Here is a 20893-nt window from a genome sequence, read left to right as displayed (position 1 = left end):
AAGTAAGGAAGTGAAAGGTTATTGGGGGTAGGCGGGAATGTGGAGTTGAAGTTACAATCAAATCAACCATGATCTTATTGAATGGCAGAGCAGGCTCGAGGGGCCTACACCTCCTAATTCATATGTTCGTCTGTATATAGATTCTAATTACAATAAACTGTAGTCTTGGAAAACCTGTCAAATGGTCACCATTTGGTGGCTGCTCCAGTGGTGTTTCAATTGTAGATAGAAAATGTTGTGGAGAAGTCAAAATATTGCTGAATTCCTGAACAAGAGCTCTGAATTCATTTTATTCCCACTCAACAATACAACCATCAAAATGTCCACAGGTTTAAATGACAAGGGATAAATGACAAGGACACAGAGAAGCATTTACCAGTGCAGACTTATCAATATAATGGACTGCACTGTTTGAAAGGGCGGTGAAGGCTGTTGCAGCAATAATGTTCAAAAGGAAATTGGTTATATTCTTAAAAAGGAAAAATGCAGGGCTATGGGGAAAGAGCAGGGTAGTTCTTTCAGAGAGCTGGCACATGCACAATGCGCCAAATGGCTTTCTTCTGTGTTGAATGATTCTATGATTCTATACTTGTTTCTGACAGAATCTGTAACCCCGAAGGGCTAAATATTGGTCTGTGCCGTTTTTTGGATGGAGGGATTGTGATTCACGACCTGCCTATGTCTGTTGACCTGGAGGAAAGCAACACACAAATTTGATGTTGTCTCCTCAATTACCTGATATTACCTAGTCTGAGCGTGTCTTGTGCTGCTGGTTGCCTGCGCGTTCAGCAGGGAGTTGAGCAACATGTGTTAATAGCACATGGTGCAGGCAGCCTTCTCTTCTTAAAGGCAGTCTGTCCCTCTTAAAGGAAACTGCACTGAATTACAGGAGGCTGCTGCTACATACTATTGTTGCAATTGTAAACAAGAAAAATGGGACAGCAGGACAGAGAGAGGGCTCCAGGTTCATGGATGCAGTGCTGGGGGCTTAATAGTGGACAGGAACAGAGATGCCATGGTTATGTGGAGAGGGGCCAGGAGGCCCTCTAGGTCCATCCTCAGAAGGAATCGGGACAAGATCGCCGGGGGGGGGGTCAATTCCGGGGTTCTGGCCTCGAGGACCTGGCAACAATACCACAAGATGGCTAATGACCTCACGTGAATTGTCAAGGTCAGTGAATGAATCTTCACATGACATTTCCTCCCCACCAATCCACCAACCTCTCACACTTTGCATGCGTGCAAGAAGTTTGACAATGAAAAACTACGGACTAAAACTGAAGAGTTGTAAAAATTGACTTTTTAAAAATGAACCTTTCTTTTAAAAAGTGAACAAGGTGCTCCAAAATGGCCATCAAAGGTAAAAGACTTGGTCTTTGTATATTCAAACTGTCTGATAGGGGCAAAGGAAAAACTTCAAATCTAAGAGGTGCCAATTGCACCCTTCCTACACCCATCCTGAAATATTCCTGAATTGAATGGCTTCTTCTGAAATAAAGAAGGTGTGAAGTGGAAACATCATAAACAGATTATTCTCATCGTGAACCCATCAAGAGTCACTTTTGAATTGAATGGGTTCTTCTGAAACAAAGTAGCTGTGAAGTAGCCACATCCTAGGCCATTGTCAGTCACCACATGGAAGAAAAGACCTGTCCCCCAGCAGAGGCAAGATGTAACAAATTTCTACCTTAAAAGTTAGCCCTTGAGAGAGAGAGTGTGAGAGAGAGAGAGGGAGACACCCAGAAAGAAGCATCCAAGATTCTTTTCCAGCTAAAGGGGCTGGAAGAATTCCAGCAAGCCAGAAGGGATGCGCCCTGCTTTAGAATTCTACATCTACATTTATACAGCAGTAAATTAAAATTGATCCACTGTCTTCTGAACTGAAAAGACCTCTCGTGGGTGGCTCGCCACAGCCTCTCCTGTCTATTCTCATCTCATTCTCCCCAGCTTTGGAATCCATTGAAGACACAGGAACCCCAAGGAGAAAAGTCTCCTAATGTGAACAAGATTTAAGAAGAATCCTGCGCCCCAACGATAAGCAAGATCTACCTATAAGCAAGGACAACAGCGAGCTTGAAGCACAGTAACAAGAAACCCTCTTCAGAGATTGCCTCAAACCTCTCCACTTTATTTTTCTTCTGCTCTTTTCTGTCTCTATTTGCATGTGCATACCACGTATGCATGCTAGCATGGGGCGCAGTGTGTATCCATAGGCATTAACCAAATTAGAGTTTAAGTTTAAGTTTTAATAAATTTCAATTTTCTTTAAACATAAAAAAGCCTGTTTTTGCCTTATAATTGTAAAGTGGTGAACAACCATTCACCAAGGGGGAGCTCAAAACACAGTGTGTTTAAAAATCAATCTCTGTTACAGTAAGATCAGGTGAAGGCTGAGAGGGACCCCTAGACACCTTTCTCGCCTGGTCGTAACAATATAGATGAGAAATAGAAGGGGGCCAAGGATAGGAATATCCTTGAGGCGAAACAATTTGCACATCGGACTAGGAGAAGCAAATTGCACCAGAGTAAAGAACAGTTCAGAAATGAGAATGATCAGACGGGCATATGAAGCAGCCTAAGAGAAATTTGAAGTGCATGTAAGTAAATGCACAAAGCGTAGTAAATAAGGTTGGTGACCTGCAGGCACAAGTTGCCAGGCTCAAAGAAGGGGTGGATTAGGAACTTAACATTCTTGGCTACAAGGTATTCGGGAAAGATAGGGAGTGAAGAAAAGGTGGGGGAAGGTTCATAGAATCATAGAAAGTTTAAGGCGCAGTAAGAGGCCACTTGGCCCATCGTGTCTGCGTGGGCCGAAAAATGATCTACCCATTCTAATCCCACGTTTCAGCATTTGGTCCATAGCCCTGCAGATTTCGGCACTTGAGGTGCACATCCAGACTCCTTTTGAATGAGTTGAGGGTTTCTGCCTCAACTACCATTTCAGACAGTGAGTTCCAGACCCCCACCAGCTTCTGGGTGAGAAGTTTTTTCCTCATCTGCCCTCTAATTTTTCTACCAATCACTTTAAATCTATGCCCCTTATTCACTGACCTCATACTAAGGTGAAGAGGCCCTTCACCTTCACTCTATCCAGGCCCCTAAAAATTTTGTACATTTCAATCAGATCTCCCCTCCGCCTTCTCTGTTCCAAGGAGAACAACCCGAGCCTATCCAATCTTTTCTCATAGCTGCATTTTTCCAGTCCTGGTAACATCCTCGTAAATCTCCTCTGTACCATCTCTAGTGCAATTATATCCTTTCTGTAATGAGATGACCAGAACTGCACACAGTACTCAAATTGTGGCCTAAAAAGTGAGTTATACAGGTTCCAGCACATCCCTGCTCTTATATTCTATACCTCGAGTAATAATGGAAAGGATTCCATATGCCTTCGTAACCAGCTTATTGACCTGTCTTGCTACCTTCAGGGATCTGTGGACATTCACTCCAAGCTCTCTCACTTCCTCACACTTCTCAGTATTTTCCCATCAATCGGGTATTCCTTTGCCTTGTTTGACCTCCTCAAATGCATCATCTCACACTTTTCTGGGTTGAATTCCATCTGCCACTTTTCTGCCCATCTGACCAGAACATCAATATCTTCCTGCAGCCTACAGCTATCCTCCTCGTTATCTACCACACGACCAATCTTTATGTCGTCTGCAAACTTCTTAACCATGCCCCCTACATTTACGTCCAAATCGTTAATATATACCACAAAAAGCAGGGGACCCAGTACTGAGCCCTGCGGAACACCACTGAAAACAGCCCTCCAGTCACAATAACAGCCGTCAAAAATTACCCTTTGTTTCCTGCTACTGAGCAAATTTTGTATCCAACTTGCTGCATTTCCCTGGATCCCATGGGATTTTATTTTTTAACCAGTCTGCATGGGGGCCTTGTCAAAAGCCTTGCTAAAATCCATGTGGACTACATCAACTGCACTACCTTCATATATCTTCCTCGTTACTTCTTCAAAAAATTCGATCAAGTTTGTCAAACAAGATCTTCCCTTAACAAATCCATGCTGACTATCCTTGATTACTTGTGCCTTTCTAAGTGACAGTTTATCCTGTCTCAGAATAGATTCCAATAATTTGCCCACTACTGAGGTTAGACTGACTGACCTGTAATTATTCGGTCTATCCCTTGCTCCCTTTTTAAACAGAGGTTCAATGTTAGCATTCTCCAATCCTCCAGCACCACACCTGTATCCAGTGAGGACTGGAAAATGATGCTCAGACCTTCCGCTATTTCCTCTCTTCCTTCTTTTAACAGCTTGGGGTAAATTTCATCTGGTCCTGGTGATTTATCAACTTTCAAGGATGCCAGTCCCATTAATACTTCCTCTCTCCCTCTGTTTATCACCTCCAACAATCCAATACTTCACCCTCCTCCTCCTTAACAACAATATCTGCATAGCCGCCCCCCCTCTTGGTTGGCAGTATTGATCAAAGAAACTATTATAGTATTGTAAAGGGATGATGTATTTGAGGGACCAAAGGCAGAGTCTATATGTTAGAATTAAGGAACAATTGAGGAGCTGTTACATGGCTGGTTGTATTCTGCAGGTTACCAAGTGGTAGGGAGGAGATAGAGGAGCAAATTTTCTGGCAAGTTACAGAAAGATGCAAGAACTACTGCGTTGTGATATTGGGGGACTTCAATTATCGCAATATAGACTGGGATAGTAACATTTTAAAAAGCAAAGAGTGGACGAATTCCTGAAATGTGTACAGGACGACTTTCTTCACCAGTTATTTCCAGCCCAATGAGGAAAGAAGCAGGCTGGATGTAGTTCCCAGAAACAAAATAAGGAAACTGAAGCATCTTTCAGAGGGGGAGCACTTGGGGAACAATGATCATAAAGTTTAGAATAGTTATGGAAAAGGACAAGGAAAAGCAAGCATATAAATACTTAACTGGAAGAGGGATAATTTCAATGAATGAAAAAGGATCTTACCCGAATGGACTGGAATCAAAAAATGTTTGGCAAAACAGTAATTGAACAATGGGAGACCTTTAAAGAGGAGATGGTTCGGGTATAGACCAGACACATTTCCAAGAGAGGGAAAGGAAGTGCATCCTTGGCTAGAGCTTCCTGGATAACAAAAGATACAGAAGTTGAAACGATACAGACAAAGGAGGCTTATGATAATTGTACAGGTCATAATACAGTACAAACCCCCATGCTGAATAAACCAAGTGCAGATTGATATATGAAAGGAAATAAGAGGGACAAAGAGAGACAGAATGAGAATAGATTAGTGGCTAATGTTAAAGGTGTGGTAATATTGCTTTAACTGCTTCAGTAGTGGTTAAATACTGTTGAATATGTAAATAGTTCAGTATACATCATCACAGCAAGTGATGTAAGCCAACATATGATATAGCAGTTGGAACAGTGTTAGTCAACAGTCAGCACATGTATCTTAGAGCTCTCCTGTAAGTCTGTTTTTTTTTATTCGTTCATGGGATGTGGGCATGATGGCTATGACAGCATTTATTGCCCTTCCCTAATTTCCCTTGAGAAGGTGGTGGTGTGTCACCTTCTTGAGCTGCTGCAGTCTGTGTCAGGTAGGTACATCCACAGTGCTGTTCGGAAGGACATTCCAGGATTCTGACCCAGCGACAGTGAAGGAACGGCAATATAGTTCCAAGTCAGGATGGTGCGTGACTTGGAGGGGAACTTGCAGGTGATGGTGTTCCCGTGCATCTGCTGCCCTTGTCTTTCTAGGTGGTAGAGGTTGCGGGTTTGGAAGGTGCTGGCGAAGGAGCCTTGGTGCGTTGCTGCAGTGCACCTTGGTCCACACTGCAGCCACTGTGTGTCAGTGGTGGAGGGAGTGAATATTGAAGATGGTGGATGGGGTGCCAATCAAACGGGCTGCTTTGTGCTGAATGATGTCGTGCTTCTTGAGTGTTGTTGGAGCTGCACGCATCCGGGCAAGTAGAGAGTATTCTATCACACTCCTGACTTGTGCCTTGTAGATGGTGGACAGGCTTTGGGGAGTCGGGAAATGAATTACTTGCCGCAGGATTCCTCGCCTCTGACCTGCTCTTGTAACCGTGGTATTTATGCGGCTACTCCAGTTCAGTTTCTGGTCAATGCTAACCCTCAGGATGTTGACAGTGGGGGATTCAGCGATCATAATGCCATTGAATGTCAAGGGGACATGGTTAGATTTTCTCTTGTTTGAGATAGTCATGGCCTGGCACTTGTGTGGCGCGAATGTTACTTGCCACTTATCAGCCCAAGCCTGGATATTGTCCAGGTCTTGCTGCATTTCTACACGGGCGACTTCAGTATCTGAGGAGTGGCAAATGGTGCTAAATATTATGCAATCATCAGCGAACATCCCCACTTCTTATCTTATGATTGAAGGAAGGTCATTGATGAAGCAGCTGAAGATGGTTAGGCCTAGGAAATTATCCTGAGGAAATCTTGCAATGATATCCTGGAGCTCAGATGATTGACCTTCAACAACTGCAACCATATTCCTTTGTGCTAGGTATGACTCCAATCAGAATAGAGTTTTTCCCATGATTCCCATTGACTCCAGTTTTGCATCAAATGTCAAATGCTGCCTTGATTTCAACGGCAGTCATTCTCACCTCACCTCTTGAGTTCAGCTCTTTTGTCCATGTTTGAACCAAGGCTATAATGAGGTCAGGAGCTGAGCGACCCTGGCAAAACCCAAACTGAGTGTCACTGAGCATGGTATTGCTAATCAAGTGCCACTTGATAGCACTGTCGACGACACCTTCCATCACTTTACTGATGATCAAGAGTAGACTGATGGGAGGTAATTGGCCAGGTTGGATTTGTCCTGCGTTTTGTGTACAGGATATATCTGAGCAATTTTCCACATTGCCAGGTAGATGCCACTGTTGTAGCTGTACTGGTTCAGCTTGGCTAGAGGCATGGCAAGTTCTGGAGCACAGGTCTTCAATACTATTGCTGGAATGTTGTCAGGGCCCATAGCCTTTGCAGTATCCAGTGCCTTCAGTCGTTTCTTGATCTGACGTGGAGTGAACTGAATTGGCTGAATTCTGGCATCTGTGATGCTGGGGACTTCAGGAGGAGGCCGAGATGGATCATCCACTCAGCACTTCTGGCTGAAGATTGTTGCAAATGCTTCGCCTTATCTTTTGCACTGATGTGCTGGCCTCCCCCATCATTGAGGATGCAGATATTTGTGAAGCCAGTTAGTTGTTTAATTGTCCACCACCATTCACAAGTGGATGTGGCAGGGCTGCAGAGCTTAGATCCGATCCGTTTTGTAATAACAAACCATTCATTCAACTTACCATTCAGCCTCAGATTGGTACGTTTATGTTGAGTAATCAATAACACAATATGGTGGCAGCAGTACACAACAGAGTAGCAGTGATGCAATGTGCCAGTAATGGTGTGTAATGTGGGACAGTGATCTCTAGTGCAATATTGAGGCTGACAGTCCCTACCGTTGAAAGTCATTAAGCCTGGGACAACACTGCAAATTGTTGGAGGAAGCATGGTGGCACGACATTGGTCAGATTTGAAGACTATCCTCAAAAATTGGTGCTCCAGGAGAGACTGAATAAACAAAGGGGGTTGTTTGTTTAAATGGTAGCCAGCAGGAAAGGCAGTAATTGGGCAGAATTAGGTCCGCAAAATGACAAGAGTGTCATTTCAAATTGGGGCTGCGATACAGCATCACCATTATGCATTGTGGTTTTCCTGCGAAAGGAGCATCATAGGTAGAGTCTCCCTGATCGCAGACTAAGAGCCCACGCTGCAGACACAGAGCTCAGGCTGTGGCAGAGGTCCAATGTTACAGGCAGAGCAGACCTGCACTGCTTTTTCCTTCAAGGAAAGCTATTAAAAAGAGTCAATTAAATGGAAAAGCAGACATTTCTTGTGAACAGGAAGTTTGGCACTATGTCCACAAAATACCCAGCAATCAACTGGAAGGTTCAAGACCTCCTCCACGAGTTCCAACTGTTCAAACAGCACAAGGAGTTGTGCTTTTTGGATCTTGCAGTCACAAAACTCAGCAAGCAAGCAATTAAGATTCAAATTGTGATTGGTAACGAGGGACTCTATCACATCACCACTTCTGGACTGTCGTAAGCAGTCAAGAAAGACCCATCAAAACTCTGGAAAATGTTAGAAGACCAACTAATGGTCAATGTTAATTTCAGGATCCATCAATTGGAACTGATGGCATATAGAGAACAGCCATAGAAACCATCCATCAGTTTGTCAGCAGATGGCATGAGAAAGGGAAAGTGAATGACTTTTCAGATGCAAAATTGTCAGAGAGGATAATGGAGCTAGTGATTGCATGAACCCCAATAAAGGCATTCTAAAAAGATCTGTCAGATAAAGAAAAAGGATATGACACTGAAAGTCTCCTAAAGGAAGGCAGGAAGTATGAAGCCAGAGCTGCAAGCAAGCAGTGCATGCACACACTTGGAGCAGCAACAACCAAAGGCAAGGTAGCCAAGACACCTCAACAGGGCAAGGCATGCAGCAAGTGCAGTCTAATGCACCACCCAAGAAATTGTTTTGCATTCAGGGATATCTGCAAGTTGTGTGGACTAAAGGGCACACATTGGGCAAGACTGTGCAGAAGGTCTGGCAATGAAGCAGCAGTCCGAAACCACAGGAAGCCACAGCTCAATAAGAAACAGACACTGCCTAGTGGCAAAAACATAAAAGAGGTAATCAAATGCTATTTCAAACACAAGCATGTCCATGAAGTAGGCAAGGACCCGGACAACAAAGAAGGCACTGAATATGAACAAACCTTCCACATGCCAGTTGCTCACCACATGGATGCACTTACACAGCTGGAAGCCTTCACTGCAATTGCCCAAACAAGAGTGGCAAGCACAAGCTACATCAAAATGTTGTTACTGGGGCAAGTGCCACCAATGCATCTACTAAAGGATATGTACCTGGCGACAAGAGCTAGACTCACTGCATATAATGGTTCACCAAATGCTGCGTGGGAGCACTGACATTGGAATGCAGATATGAAAATACTGCATGGTCACCACAAGTCTTTTCTGCTGTTGACACCAATGGTCCAATGGTAGCTGGACTACCAGCATGCAGTGAAATATGGATTGTGATGATTCATGAGATCTGTAATGTGCACAATCAAGGTAAATGTGACCCCACTGAGTCCATTCAGGATTTGTAACAGAAGTGCACGGACAGATTTGACACAATGGGCAGTTTTAGAGGAGATGCTGTTCTTCATTTGAAAGTTGACACATTTCCCTCCATAGATTCACCACATAAGTGCAGTTGTCCACATCAAGGACAAGCTGAAAGCTGAGCTTGACAGCAACGGATTATTCGCTGTGTTCAGCAACACACTAACTGGTGCAGCTCTATAACTGCTGTGATCAAGAAGGACAGTACCATCAGAGTATGTCTAGATCCTAGAAGGTTAAACCGAGCACTCAAAAGATGTCCTTACAAAATTCCTACTTCGGAACAGTTAAATCCAAGATTTGCGAAAGACAAGTTTTTCTTGAAGTTAGGCGCAAAGCATGCATACTGGTCGGTCCACCTTTCTGAAGATTCACAGGAACTAACAATTTTCAGGACACTATTTGGAAGATATTGCTTTTTGTGCTTACCATTTGGTCTGTCAGTAAGTCAAGACTTAGTCCAACAGCACATGGATCGCATCACTGAAAATGTTCCTGGATGTGTTTGCACAGCAGATGACACAGCAGTCATGGGAAGTACTCGAGAAGAGAATGACAAGAATCTTCATAACTTAATGGAAACAGCCAGAAAAAAAGGTCTCGTATTTAATAGCAAAAAAAGTGTGCTATTACTGTGAGCCACATCAACTTTTTTGGTTCAATCTACTCTGATGCAGGAATAAGACCAGATCCCAGTAAGGTTGAGGATATACGATCAATGCTTACTCCTCAGGACAAGGATGTTTACTGAGATGTTTGGGTTTGTTTAACTTTTTAGTGTCCCGTATCTCAAATTTTTCTGAGAAAGCATCATCACTGTGTGAACTTCTCAGGAAAGATGCACCATTCTTGTGGCACAAAGATCATCGGCATACACCTGATTCATTGAAGCAGTCATTTTCTACAAAAGCATGTTTACAATATTATGACCCAAGAAAAGAAACAACACTTGAAGTAAATGCTTTGTGAAAGGGTCTTGGAGCATGTCTGTTACAGGCAGGTAGACCAATTGTGTTTGGTTCTAAAGGTTTGTCACCCAGTTAGGTGAGTTATTAAAACGTAAAACGAGAAACATTAGCATTTGGTGTTACAAGATTTCATGCATACCTCTTTGGCAAATGCTTTGTTGGCTAGATAAATCATAAGCCATTGGCAATGATTTGGCAAAAATCACTCTCCAGCATGACACCTCAACTACAAAGGCTATTAATTAAGGTACAAAGGTATGACTGTGAGGTTCGATATAAGCCTGGAAACCTCATGGTTATATCTGACACACTGAGCAGCTCACCCAACCCCAAGACATGAGAAGACATACAGCTGAATGTCCAAGTAGATTAAATCGATGTTGAGGTTGAATATGTGTACAATATTGACCTAATGCAATTTGGACAGAAGAAACATGAGCAGATTCAAGAAGAGACTTCCAAAGATCCTGTTCTAAAGGCGTTATGGCAGGTTATTATCAGAGGATGGCCTGACACGATACAAGAGGCACCCACAGACTTCAGAACATTTTGGCCATATTGTAATGAGTTAGGACTATCCAGTGGCATTATTATTAAAGGAAGACAAGTGTTGGTAAAACGGTTTGTCAAGATATCCTTACATAATTGTGTTAAGGTCACATGGGCATTGAAATGTCCAGACAACTTGCACATGAGACAGTTTATTGGCCAGGAATCAATAGTCAGATAGAGTGAGCAGTGAGGAGGTGTGATGCATGTCAAGAGCATCAACCTAGCCAACACAGAGAGTCACTTCATCCTCATGATGTTCCATCATATTCATGGTCAAGAGTAGCCACTGGCCTATTTACTGTCAAAGGTGACAACTTTATACTCATCACCAACTACTTCTCTAAATTCCCGATCATCTGCCAATTGAGAGATACATTAAACGCAGTGATAGCAAACACGAGTGGAATTTTTTTGGTTCCCCGGAGGAGAATGTGTCGGATAATGGTCCACAGCACACCAGTAAGCCATTTCAGGACATGCATGCAAAGTGGGCTGTAAATCATGTCACATCATCTCTGCATTATCCAGGCAGAAAGGATAACACATACAAAAAAGTCATTAATTCTGAAATGCAGGGAAACCAATCAAGATCTCCAAATAGTAATGATGCACTTACGGGCAAAACCCTGAGCTACAGCATTACTATCCCCAGCAGAGATCATGTTCAGAAGGCAAGTCAAGACAACTCTTCCAATTCATCACTTAATGAGATCATCATCAATCCAAGACAAATTACTGGCAAGACAAAAAAAAATTGAAGTCAAAATGACAAGCATGCAGGCGTGTAGTTACCTCCTCCACGGATTGGACAGAAGGTCAGAATGATCCATCCGCAAGAGAAGACATGGCTCTCTGCAGAAATGTCAAAAATCTGTAACGAGCCACTGTCATGCAAAGTGACCAACCCGAATGGAGCGACGTTGAGAAGGAACAGACATCAGCTAAGAGAGTTAACTAACAACTTCATGCCTGACATTCCTATAGCATTGAGAACACATTCACATTTGAGTCCTAAGAATGGAACTAAGAAAAAATGACACATACAACACTCAAGTTCAGGATGATTGTCCATCCAAACCTACAAGTCAAGAGAAAAGAATTAACAATTCCAGATCTCAGCAAAGTTTCACAGTGCAGAGATCAGTTCAAGTCAGCAGGCCACCTGTACATTTCAGAGACACTTATTTAATGAACATGAAAGTCAATACATGTGTAAATATTGCTCACAACCATCCTTTTTCATTATGTACATAGTTTATAATTTATGACATTTCCATTTAAGGAAAGGGAGATGTTGTGATATTGCTTTAACTGAGTATTAGTTAACATACTGTTGAATATGTAAATAGTTCAGTATACATCATCACAGGAAGTGATGTACGCCAATAAGTGATATAGTAGCTGAAACAGTGTTAGTCAACAGTCAGCATATGTATTTCAAAACTCACTTGTAAGTCTGTTATTTTGTAATAGAGTACCCTTCATTCAACTTATCATTCAGCCTCAGATTGTTTGGTACATTTGTATTGAGAAATCAATAACACAACAAAAAGGAACCCCTAAGTCTTTCATAAACACATAAATAGTAAAAGGTAGTAAAGGTATGGTGGGGCTGATTAGAGACAAAATTTGGAGATCTCTTGTGGAGACACAAGGCATGCCTGAATGACTAAAAGAGTACTTTGCATCTATCTTCATGAGAGAAGAGGATGCTGCCAATGTAGCAGTAAAGGAGGAGGCAGTAGCAATATTGAATAGAATAGAAATAGATAAAGAGGAGGCACTTAAATGCTGGTAATTATCAAAGTAGAAAAGTCACCCAGTCCAGATGCAATGCAGTCTAAATTACTGAGGAAAGTAAGAGTGGGAATTACAAAGGTTCTGGCTATGACCTTGCAATCCTCCTTAAAAAGGAGAGTGGTGCCAGATGACTGGAGGATTTCAAATGTTGCACCCCTTTTTCAAACAGTGGAGATGAATAAAATTGGAAACTGCAGGCTATTCAGCCTCACGTCAGAGGTGTGGAAACTTTTAGAGACAATAACTTGGGACAAAATTTATTGGCATTTGGAAAAGCATGGGCTCATAAATGAAAGTCAGCACAGATTTGAAAAAGAAAAATCCTGTTTAACTAACTTGATCGAGTTTTTTGATGTAGTAATGGAGAGTGTTGATGACGGTAGTGCGGCTGATGTGTATATGGATTTTCAAAAGGCATTTGACAAAGTACCCCATAATAGACTTATTAGCAAAATTAAAACCCGTGTGATTAAAGAAACAGTGGCAGGAAGCTTGGACACAAAATTGGCTAAGGCACAGAAAGCAGGGAGTAGTGGTGAACAGATGCTTTTCAGACTGGGGGGAAGTAAAGAGTGGTGTTCCCTAGGGATCAGTATCAGGTCCACTGCTGTTTTTGATCTATATTAATGACCTGGACATGACTATAATAAGAGCATAATAAGATTGCAGATGATACGAAACTTGGAAATACAGTAAAAAATGAGGATAGTAATGGACTTCAGGATGATATAGACCGGTAAAATAGGCAGACACATGGCAGTTGAGATTTAATGTTGGGAAGTGTGAATTGCTACATTTTTGGTAGGAAGAAAGAGGAGAGGCAATATGAACTCAATGGTACAATTTTAAGGCAATTCAGGAACTTAGAGATCTGGGGATATATGCATACAAGTCTTTGAAGGTAACAGGCCAAGTTGAGAAGGCTGCTAATAAATCATATGGGATCCTTGGTTTTATTAACAGAGGAACAGAATAAATAAAACAAGGAAGTTACGCTAAACCTTTATAAAACACCAATTAAGTGAGAGAATTCTGGAAATACTCAGCAGGACCTTTCATCAGAACCCAGGTCATCGACCTGAAACGTTGGCCGGAATTTTACGCCGTCCCAGCGGGTCAGATGGTGGCGTGGGGGCAGTATAAAATTGAGCGGCAGGCTCCGGGAGGCCTAACCGCCCCGATTCCACCTCCGACCAACTTTACGAAGGTCCGGCGGGGGGTGGGAGGGTGAGAAGCGGCCCGCCCGCCCAAGGCCAATCAAGACCCTTAAGTGGCCACTCAACGGCCACTTAAGGGCCCTCGTCCGCCTCCACGGGTATTTTACCCGTGGCAAGCAGGTGTGCCGGGGATGCGAAAGGCCTTTCCGCACCCTGGGGGGGTGGCTGGCAATCCGGCACAGAGTGCCCGATTGAGGCCCCCCCCCCCACGTCTCCCAACCCAACCCCGGGATCCAAGACATCCCCCCTCCCCCCAAACGACCACCCTAGCCTCATCAGGGCATGACCGATTCCCCTGGTGAGGTTGCCCAAACTTACCTTCTGTCCCGGTTCCATTGCGTCCTCCTCAGTCGGCTGGACTGAAGTCCCAGCAGTGGCCACCGCTCCCGGTGGCGCTGCTGAGACTAAGATCTGCTGGCTCGCTGATTGGTCAGCAGCTCACTGAGGCGGGACCTCCTCCCTCAAGCGGGTGTAAGTTCCGCCTCGGGCCAATTGAAGCCTGGGGATCCGTAAAATATGGGACAGATCCCCAGGCTGGGCGGGAGCGGCACCGACATTTACGTCGGAGTCCGGCTCCCATCCGCCCAGTGTAAAATTCCGGCCGTTAATTCTGTTTCTCCCTCCACAGATGCTGCTTGACCTGCTGAGTATTTCCAGTATTTTCTGTTATTATCTCAGATTTCCAGCATCTGCAGCATTTTACTTTTGTGTAGCTGGAGGATTGTGTTCAATTCTGGGCAACACAATTTAGGAAGGATGTCGAGGCCTTGCAGAGGGTGTGGAAGAGATTTACTAGATTGGTACCAGGGATGAGGGTTTTCAGTTATGTGGAGCGACTGGAGAAGCTGGGGCTGCTCTCCTTAGAGAAGAGTAGATTAAGAGATTTGATAGAGGTGTTCCAAATTATGAATGGTTTTGATAGAGTAAATAAGGAGAAACTGTTTCCAGTGGTAGGAGGGTCGATAACCAGAGAACACAGATTTAAGGTGATTGGCAAACATACCAGAGGCGATATGAGAAAAATCCAGCCCTTGGAGAGGGGCTGGGGGGTAGGGGGGGCACACAAAATGGCATGGGGTGTTGTCAGGTGGCATGCCCATCGTGCCCCCATGCCATTTTGCCTGCAGCAGACACCGTGGTGGACAGGAAATCCATTGAGAGGCCAATTAAGCCATTTAAGTGGCCCATTAAGTGGACTCGCTGCCATGTGGTGAGACCTACTGGCCTCCTTGTGGGCTATGAGGGTGCGGTCCCTCCTCTGGGGGCAATCCATGGCCCACGGAGGGCCCCCCCAAGCGGTGAAGGCTGCCTCTGCAGCAAGCCCACCCCCCACCCTGCCCTCAGCTGAACCACCCCCCACCTCTTCTCTGGGGCCTTCCTGAATGGCCCCAGCGACCCTGACTCCACTTACCTTGGTCCCAGGACCTCCACCATCTTCACTGCTCCGGGCCTCCTGCCATAGCAGCAGTGGCCACTGTTGAGCTTACTTAAATTTAAACTCTAATATGGTTCACGCCTACGGATATATGAGTGCTGCTGAGCTGCTGGCCCGCTGATTGGGCAGCAGCTCTTAGAGGTGGTATTTTGACTCTGAAAGGGATGGCATCCCAGACGGCAGGCTGTTAATCGGCTGCCCACCTTTGAATTTGGCCAGGGTTCAATGGGGTACCCCCCCCCACACATTCCAGCCTGTCGCTGGGATCCCAGTCACCAATATAAAATTCAGCCTATGGTTTTTGCACAGCAATTTGTTATAATCTGGAATGCACTGAATGAAAGGGTGGTGGAAGCAGATTCAGCCATAACATTGTTCCGACCAGGTGAGAAGGGTGTCTGGGGTCTTATTGTAACAGGGTTTAATTTTAAACACATTGTGTTTTGAGCTCCCCCTTTGTGAATCCTTGTTCACAGCTTTCCAATTATAAGGCAAAGAAATGAGCACACCAGTTTTTTCTTAGGTTTTAAGAAGAAAAGTGGAATTTATTAGTTACTTAAACTTAAACTCTAATAGGGTTCACGCCTACGGATACATGACGCGCCCACGCTAGCATGCACAGGTGATACACACATGCAAATAGGGACAGAAAAGAGAAGAAAAATAAAATGGAGAGGTTTGAGGCAATTTCAGAAGAGTTTATGTTTACTGTTTCCAGCTCACCATACAGTCCTTGATTGTAGACAGCTCTTACTTTTCATTGGGGCCCAGTATTCTCCTTAAACCTTGTTCACTGTACGAGACTTTTCTCTTTTAGTGTTCCTATGTCTTCAATGGTTTCAGAAGATGGTGAAAGTGAGACGAGAGCAGACAGGAGAGAGATGTTCTCAAACCAGGAGCCAGGAGCTTTCTGATTTCTTTCCCTATTGGAAGTTGAAATTTAAAAACTCCAACAGTCAGTCAGTCATGTGCCCAAAACTTGTCTGACCACTTCTTCTGTGTATTCAGCCATCTTAGTATTTAACCTGGAATGCTTCAACATCTGGTAATCAAAAGTCCACTGTTGGTTGAATGTGTCAGGGCATGATCCTTTGTCCCTTGTTCCAACACTGTCTGCTACTATGCCAATGTCTTTCCAGTCAGGGGCTTGCAATTTTAAATCTTAATGATCATGTGGCAAAATAATGTGTCAGTCTTGGCAGGTGGGGGCTTGTCTGACAACATTCAAAAGGGAATTGGATAAATACTTGAAAGGAAAGACAAATTACAGGGCGGTGGGGAAAGAGCAGGTGAGTTGGACAAATTGAAAAGCTCTTCCAAAGAGCTGGCACAGGCACAATGGGCCGAATGACCTCCTTTTGTGATGTTTGATTCTATGACAGTTGGACCTCGAAAGCAATTTAATTTTGCATCTAACATACATCTCTGTAGCAACCTGTAACCTATCCTTACGAGAAAGGGGGGGAATAAAAACCCTGGGATATACAATGTTACTACATTTGTGAGAATAACACCTGCAAACTCATTTGTCAAGATGAATCACTGACAATGTAAAGTAGCAGCTGATAGTGAAAATATCATTGTGGCAAAGTATTCAGTAAAAGGCATTTTCTGAAATCATCAAGCTGAAGAGGTGCAGATAAGAATTTTACACAATATATACTTATTTGTGCGAAGAGCCAACAATGGCTTTTGTCCGGTAAATTTTCAAAGTGAGGTCCACTGACGCTAGCCAGTCTATGATGGGAATCCATGTGATCATCATAGGTTGCCCAGGGCCTTGAGCTTATCAAACTTCTGTTAGTCTGCTCCATTGTACCTGGGAATTCTATACTTTCTATTTATCCTTATTGTTTGGTTTCTTACCAGGTAGTTTTAGTTACTTTATACACAATTTTTTCTGCAGTTATAATGTTATAATATATCTCTGAGTAACTGACACTATCATGGGTGTGTGTTGTTATATACAGGAGGATCCTGGGAGTGTGGGAAGTAGTTGGGATGTGTATCAACACATGCAGGAGGTTCTGGCAAATGGATCAATATGTGTAGGGGTACTGGGGATTATATCACTATATTTATATTCCAGCATTTTCTGTTTTTGTTTCGGATTTCCAGCATCCACTGTATTTTTCTTTTGAATATATGCAGGACTTTCCTGAGAGTGTGTTAATATATGCTGGGGGTTTCTGACTGTGTGTTAATATATACAGGAGTTCGATGGAAGTGTGGGAGGTTCCTGGGAATTTGCCAACTTATTCAGGAATTTCCCGGGAACGTGTCAATACTTTCAGCTGGTTCTCCCGCTTGGAACAGTTTGAAAACGACTCAATTGTAAAATTCTTGCTGGCACTGGTCGTTTTGTATAGGTTCCAGAAAGTCACACTGAAAAGGCCAGTCCTGCAGTATGAAGGAGTGAGGCAGTATTCCAACAAAACACGTGCACCACTTCCAAATCCATCGCTTTGTCCAGGTTTTTCTCTCTGAAGCTCCTGTCATAACTTTCCCGTTTGAGGAATTCATTGATGCATCGTCCACTAAACCGAAGACCGGGGACGCCAATAACAACACATACGCATTCATCAAAACTGACCTGGACTCTTGGTAAGCACCGAGCAGTTCCTCTAAAATAAATAGCCAGAAGAACATAAACTGTCTGTATCTGCGCTCTTCACTAACCCACTCACTTTCATTGCAAAACATACTATAAATATTGTACAACATCCAGTGTGAACTCTGCACTTAAACCAGAAAGCCACACACGCACAGACCGCAGCTCCTGAGGTTCCCTCTCCTTCCACACATCCCTTGTTTATTTCTTTGGGTCAAGATTTCTCTCACATCTGTTCGGCAGAATCTGATGCATAACAATGGAATAGAAGCTGGTTTTGCACTTACTTTTGCAGATGAGAAATAGAAAGGAGACTGTCAGCGTAAATGCCATCATCATCTTGCTTCGATGTCCTTCCCACGCAGACCATCAGCAGCGAGGGCAGGCTGCAGTTAAGAGACTGAAATGGAGAGGGATACTTCACCGCATCCGCCTCCTGTGATCTACACGCAGTCAGGCTGAGACAGAAAGTGAGAGTCCAAATCAATGCGAACCGGCGGGCTCTCTGAGCACGGAATGGGGAGGGTTAGGAAAGAGGAGAGGGCGAATGGAGGGGAAGGGGAGAGCTAGGGAAAGGGAGAGGAAGGAAGGATAGCTTGCTGTAGGAGAGATGGGGAAGGAAGGGGAGAAGGGGAGGATTGGGAAGGAGAAGGGAAGGAGGAAAGGGGACAGGGAGGGGAGGGATGGAGAGGGAAGGGTAGTCCTCACATAAAGGCCTGCTCGGGTCTGCAAATGAAACCCAACCCAAGCCCGACAGAAACCCATCCGAGCCCGACCCGACCCGACCACTTACCTTCCGTTTGTCACTTTGTTCCTTACCTGCACAAGCTTAAAATAACTGTAACAAAACCACCTTTAAAGTCCAAAAAGTAAATTAACATTAAAGTCACTTACCTGAGGTGGTGATAGAGCGTGTCCGATCCGGCCCGGCCTGACCCGAGCCTGAATGCCAGACCCGGAAGTGCGACCCGACCCGACCCGAACCCGACACACGTTGTCGGATCCCGTCAGGTTCGGGTCGGGTAGCAGCCTTTATCCCCACATACTGGGAGACCCTTAGCCTAAGAACACGAGTTCACTGGCAGTTGGATGAATGACCACAAGGGTTCCCTCTGGATATAAATAGACTCAGACTGCCCACTTCCACCTCCATAACATTGTCTGACTCTGCCTCTACCTCAGTTCATCTGCTGCTGAAACCTTCATCCATACCTTTGTTACCTCTAGACTTGACTATTCCAATGCTCTCCTGGCCAGCCACCATCTCGCATGCTCCATAAACTTGAGGTCATGTAAAACTCTGCTGCTCATGTCCAATCTCGCACCAAGTCCAGTACACCTATTATCCCTGTGCTCACTGACCTATATTGGCTCCTGGTCCAACAATGCTACAATTATAAAATTCTCATCCTTGTTTTCAAATCTATTGCTCCCTCCTATCTTTGTATTCTCCTCCAGCCCTACAGCCCTCTGAGTTCTCTGCATCCCCTCAATTCTGGCCACTTGCACATTCACACCACAGAAATGCCAGGCAATAACCATCTCCAACAAGAGAGAATTTGACCATCTCCCTTTGATGTTCAACTGCATTGCCATCACTGAATCCTGCACATTAACTTCCTGGAGGTTACCATTGACCAGAAACTTAACTGGACCAGCATATAAATACGATGGCTACAAGAGCAGGTCAGAGGCTGAAAATTCTGAGGTGAGTAACTCATCTCCTGATTCTCCAAAGACTGTCCACCAGCTACAAGCACAAGTCAGGAGTGTGATGGAATACAAAGAATAAAGAACAAAGAACAGTACAGCACAGGAACAGGCTATTCGGCCCTCCAAGCCTGCGCCGATCTTGATGCCTGCCTAAACTAAAACCTTCTGCACTTCCGGGGTCCATATCCCTCTATTCCCATCCTATTCATATATTTGTCAAGATGCCTCTTAAACGTCTCTATGGTACCTGCTTCCACCACCTCCCCCGGCAACAAGTTCCAGGCACTCACCACCCTCTGGATAAAGAACTTGCCTCGCACATCCCCTTTAAACTTTGCCCCTCTCACCTTAAACCTATGTCCCCTAGTAACTGACTCTTCCACCCTGGGAAAAAGCTTCTGACTCTGCACTTGCCTGAATGGGTGCAGCTCCAAAAACTCAAGAAGCTCGACACCATCCAAGACAAAGCAGCCCGCTTGATTGGTACACCATTCACCACCTGAAAATGCACTCCCTCCATCACTGGTGCAAGTGGCAGCAGTGTATACGATCTACAAGATGGACTGCAGCAAATTACCAAGGTCCCTTCGACAGCAGCTTCCAAACCCATGACCTCTACCACCTAGAAGGACAAGGGCAGCAGATGCATTGGAACACCACCACCTGCAAATTTCCCTCCAACCACTCACCATCCTGACTTGAAACTATATCGCCGTTCCTTCGCTGTTGAAGGATCAAAAACCTGGAACTCCCTTCCTAACAGCTCTGTGGGTGTACCTACACCACATGGTGGGGGAATGGCACTAGGTAAATTGCTCATTTGGAGAGCCAGTGCAGACACCATGGGCCAAATGGCCCCCTTCTGTTCTGTAACAATTCTATGAATCTGTGGTTCTGTGACATGGACTGCAGCATTTCAAGAAGGTGTCTCAGCACCATCTTCTCGAGGGCAAATCGAAATGGGCAACAAATGCTGGCCTTGCCAGTGATGCACATATCCCAGGAACGAATAAGAAAAAAAGAATCCCAATTTTAATTGCTCCACCACGGTTGGCTGTGCCTTCAGCTGTTTAGGTCCTAAGCACTGGAATTCCCAAAATCTCTGTCTCTCTACCTCTCTTTCTTCCCTCATGATGCTCTTTAAATCTACCTCTGACTAAGCTTTTGCTCATCTGACCTGATGTCTCCTTCTGTGACTCAATGTCAAATCTTGCCTAATAACACTCTTGTAAAGTACCTTGCAACATTCTGCTATGTTAAAGGTGCTATATAATGCAAATTGTTGTTGTTCAGAGGGGCAGCCCTCTGTTGGAGGTGATGCGGTCAGATCTAGGTACTGTTACCATTATGTGTACTGCTTAATTCTTATCATCAGGATGGGAATCCAATT

General features: G+C 44.3%; 1 protein-coding gene across 1 annotated transcript in view; it reads right to left on the bottom strand.

Moving 5' to 3' along the window:
- LOC137368856 (neuronal acetylcholine receptor subunit beta-4-like) overlaps positions 1 to 807 on the bottom strand; it is a 65439-nt gene extending 64632 nt beyond the window's left edge. The window contains exon 1 of the mRNA XM_068029062.1: positions 746 to 807. Coding sequence (XP_067885163.1) covers positions 746 to 807 — 62 coding nt within the window. The remainder of the gene's footprint in view (positions 1 to 745) is intronic.
- Between the last annotated feature and the right edge of the window lie 20086 nt (positions 808 to 20893).

Source organism: Heterodontus francisci, chromosome 4 (genome assembly GCF_036365525.1).
Source record: "Heterodontus francisci isolate sHetFra1 chromosome 4, sHetFra1.hap1, whole genome shotgun sequence".
Classification (NCBI taxonomy): domain Eukaryota; kingdom Metazoa; phylum Chordata; class Chondrichthyes; order Heterodontiformes; family Heterodontidae; genus Heterodontus; species Heterodontus francisci.
Note: the sequence above shows the minus strand (reverse complement) of the source record. Positions and strands in the feature narration are given on the sequence as shown.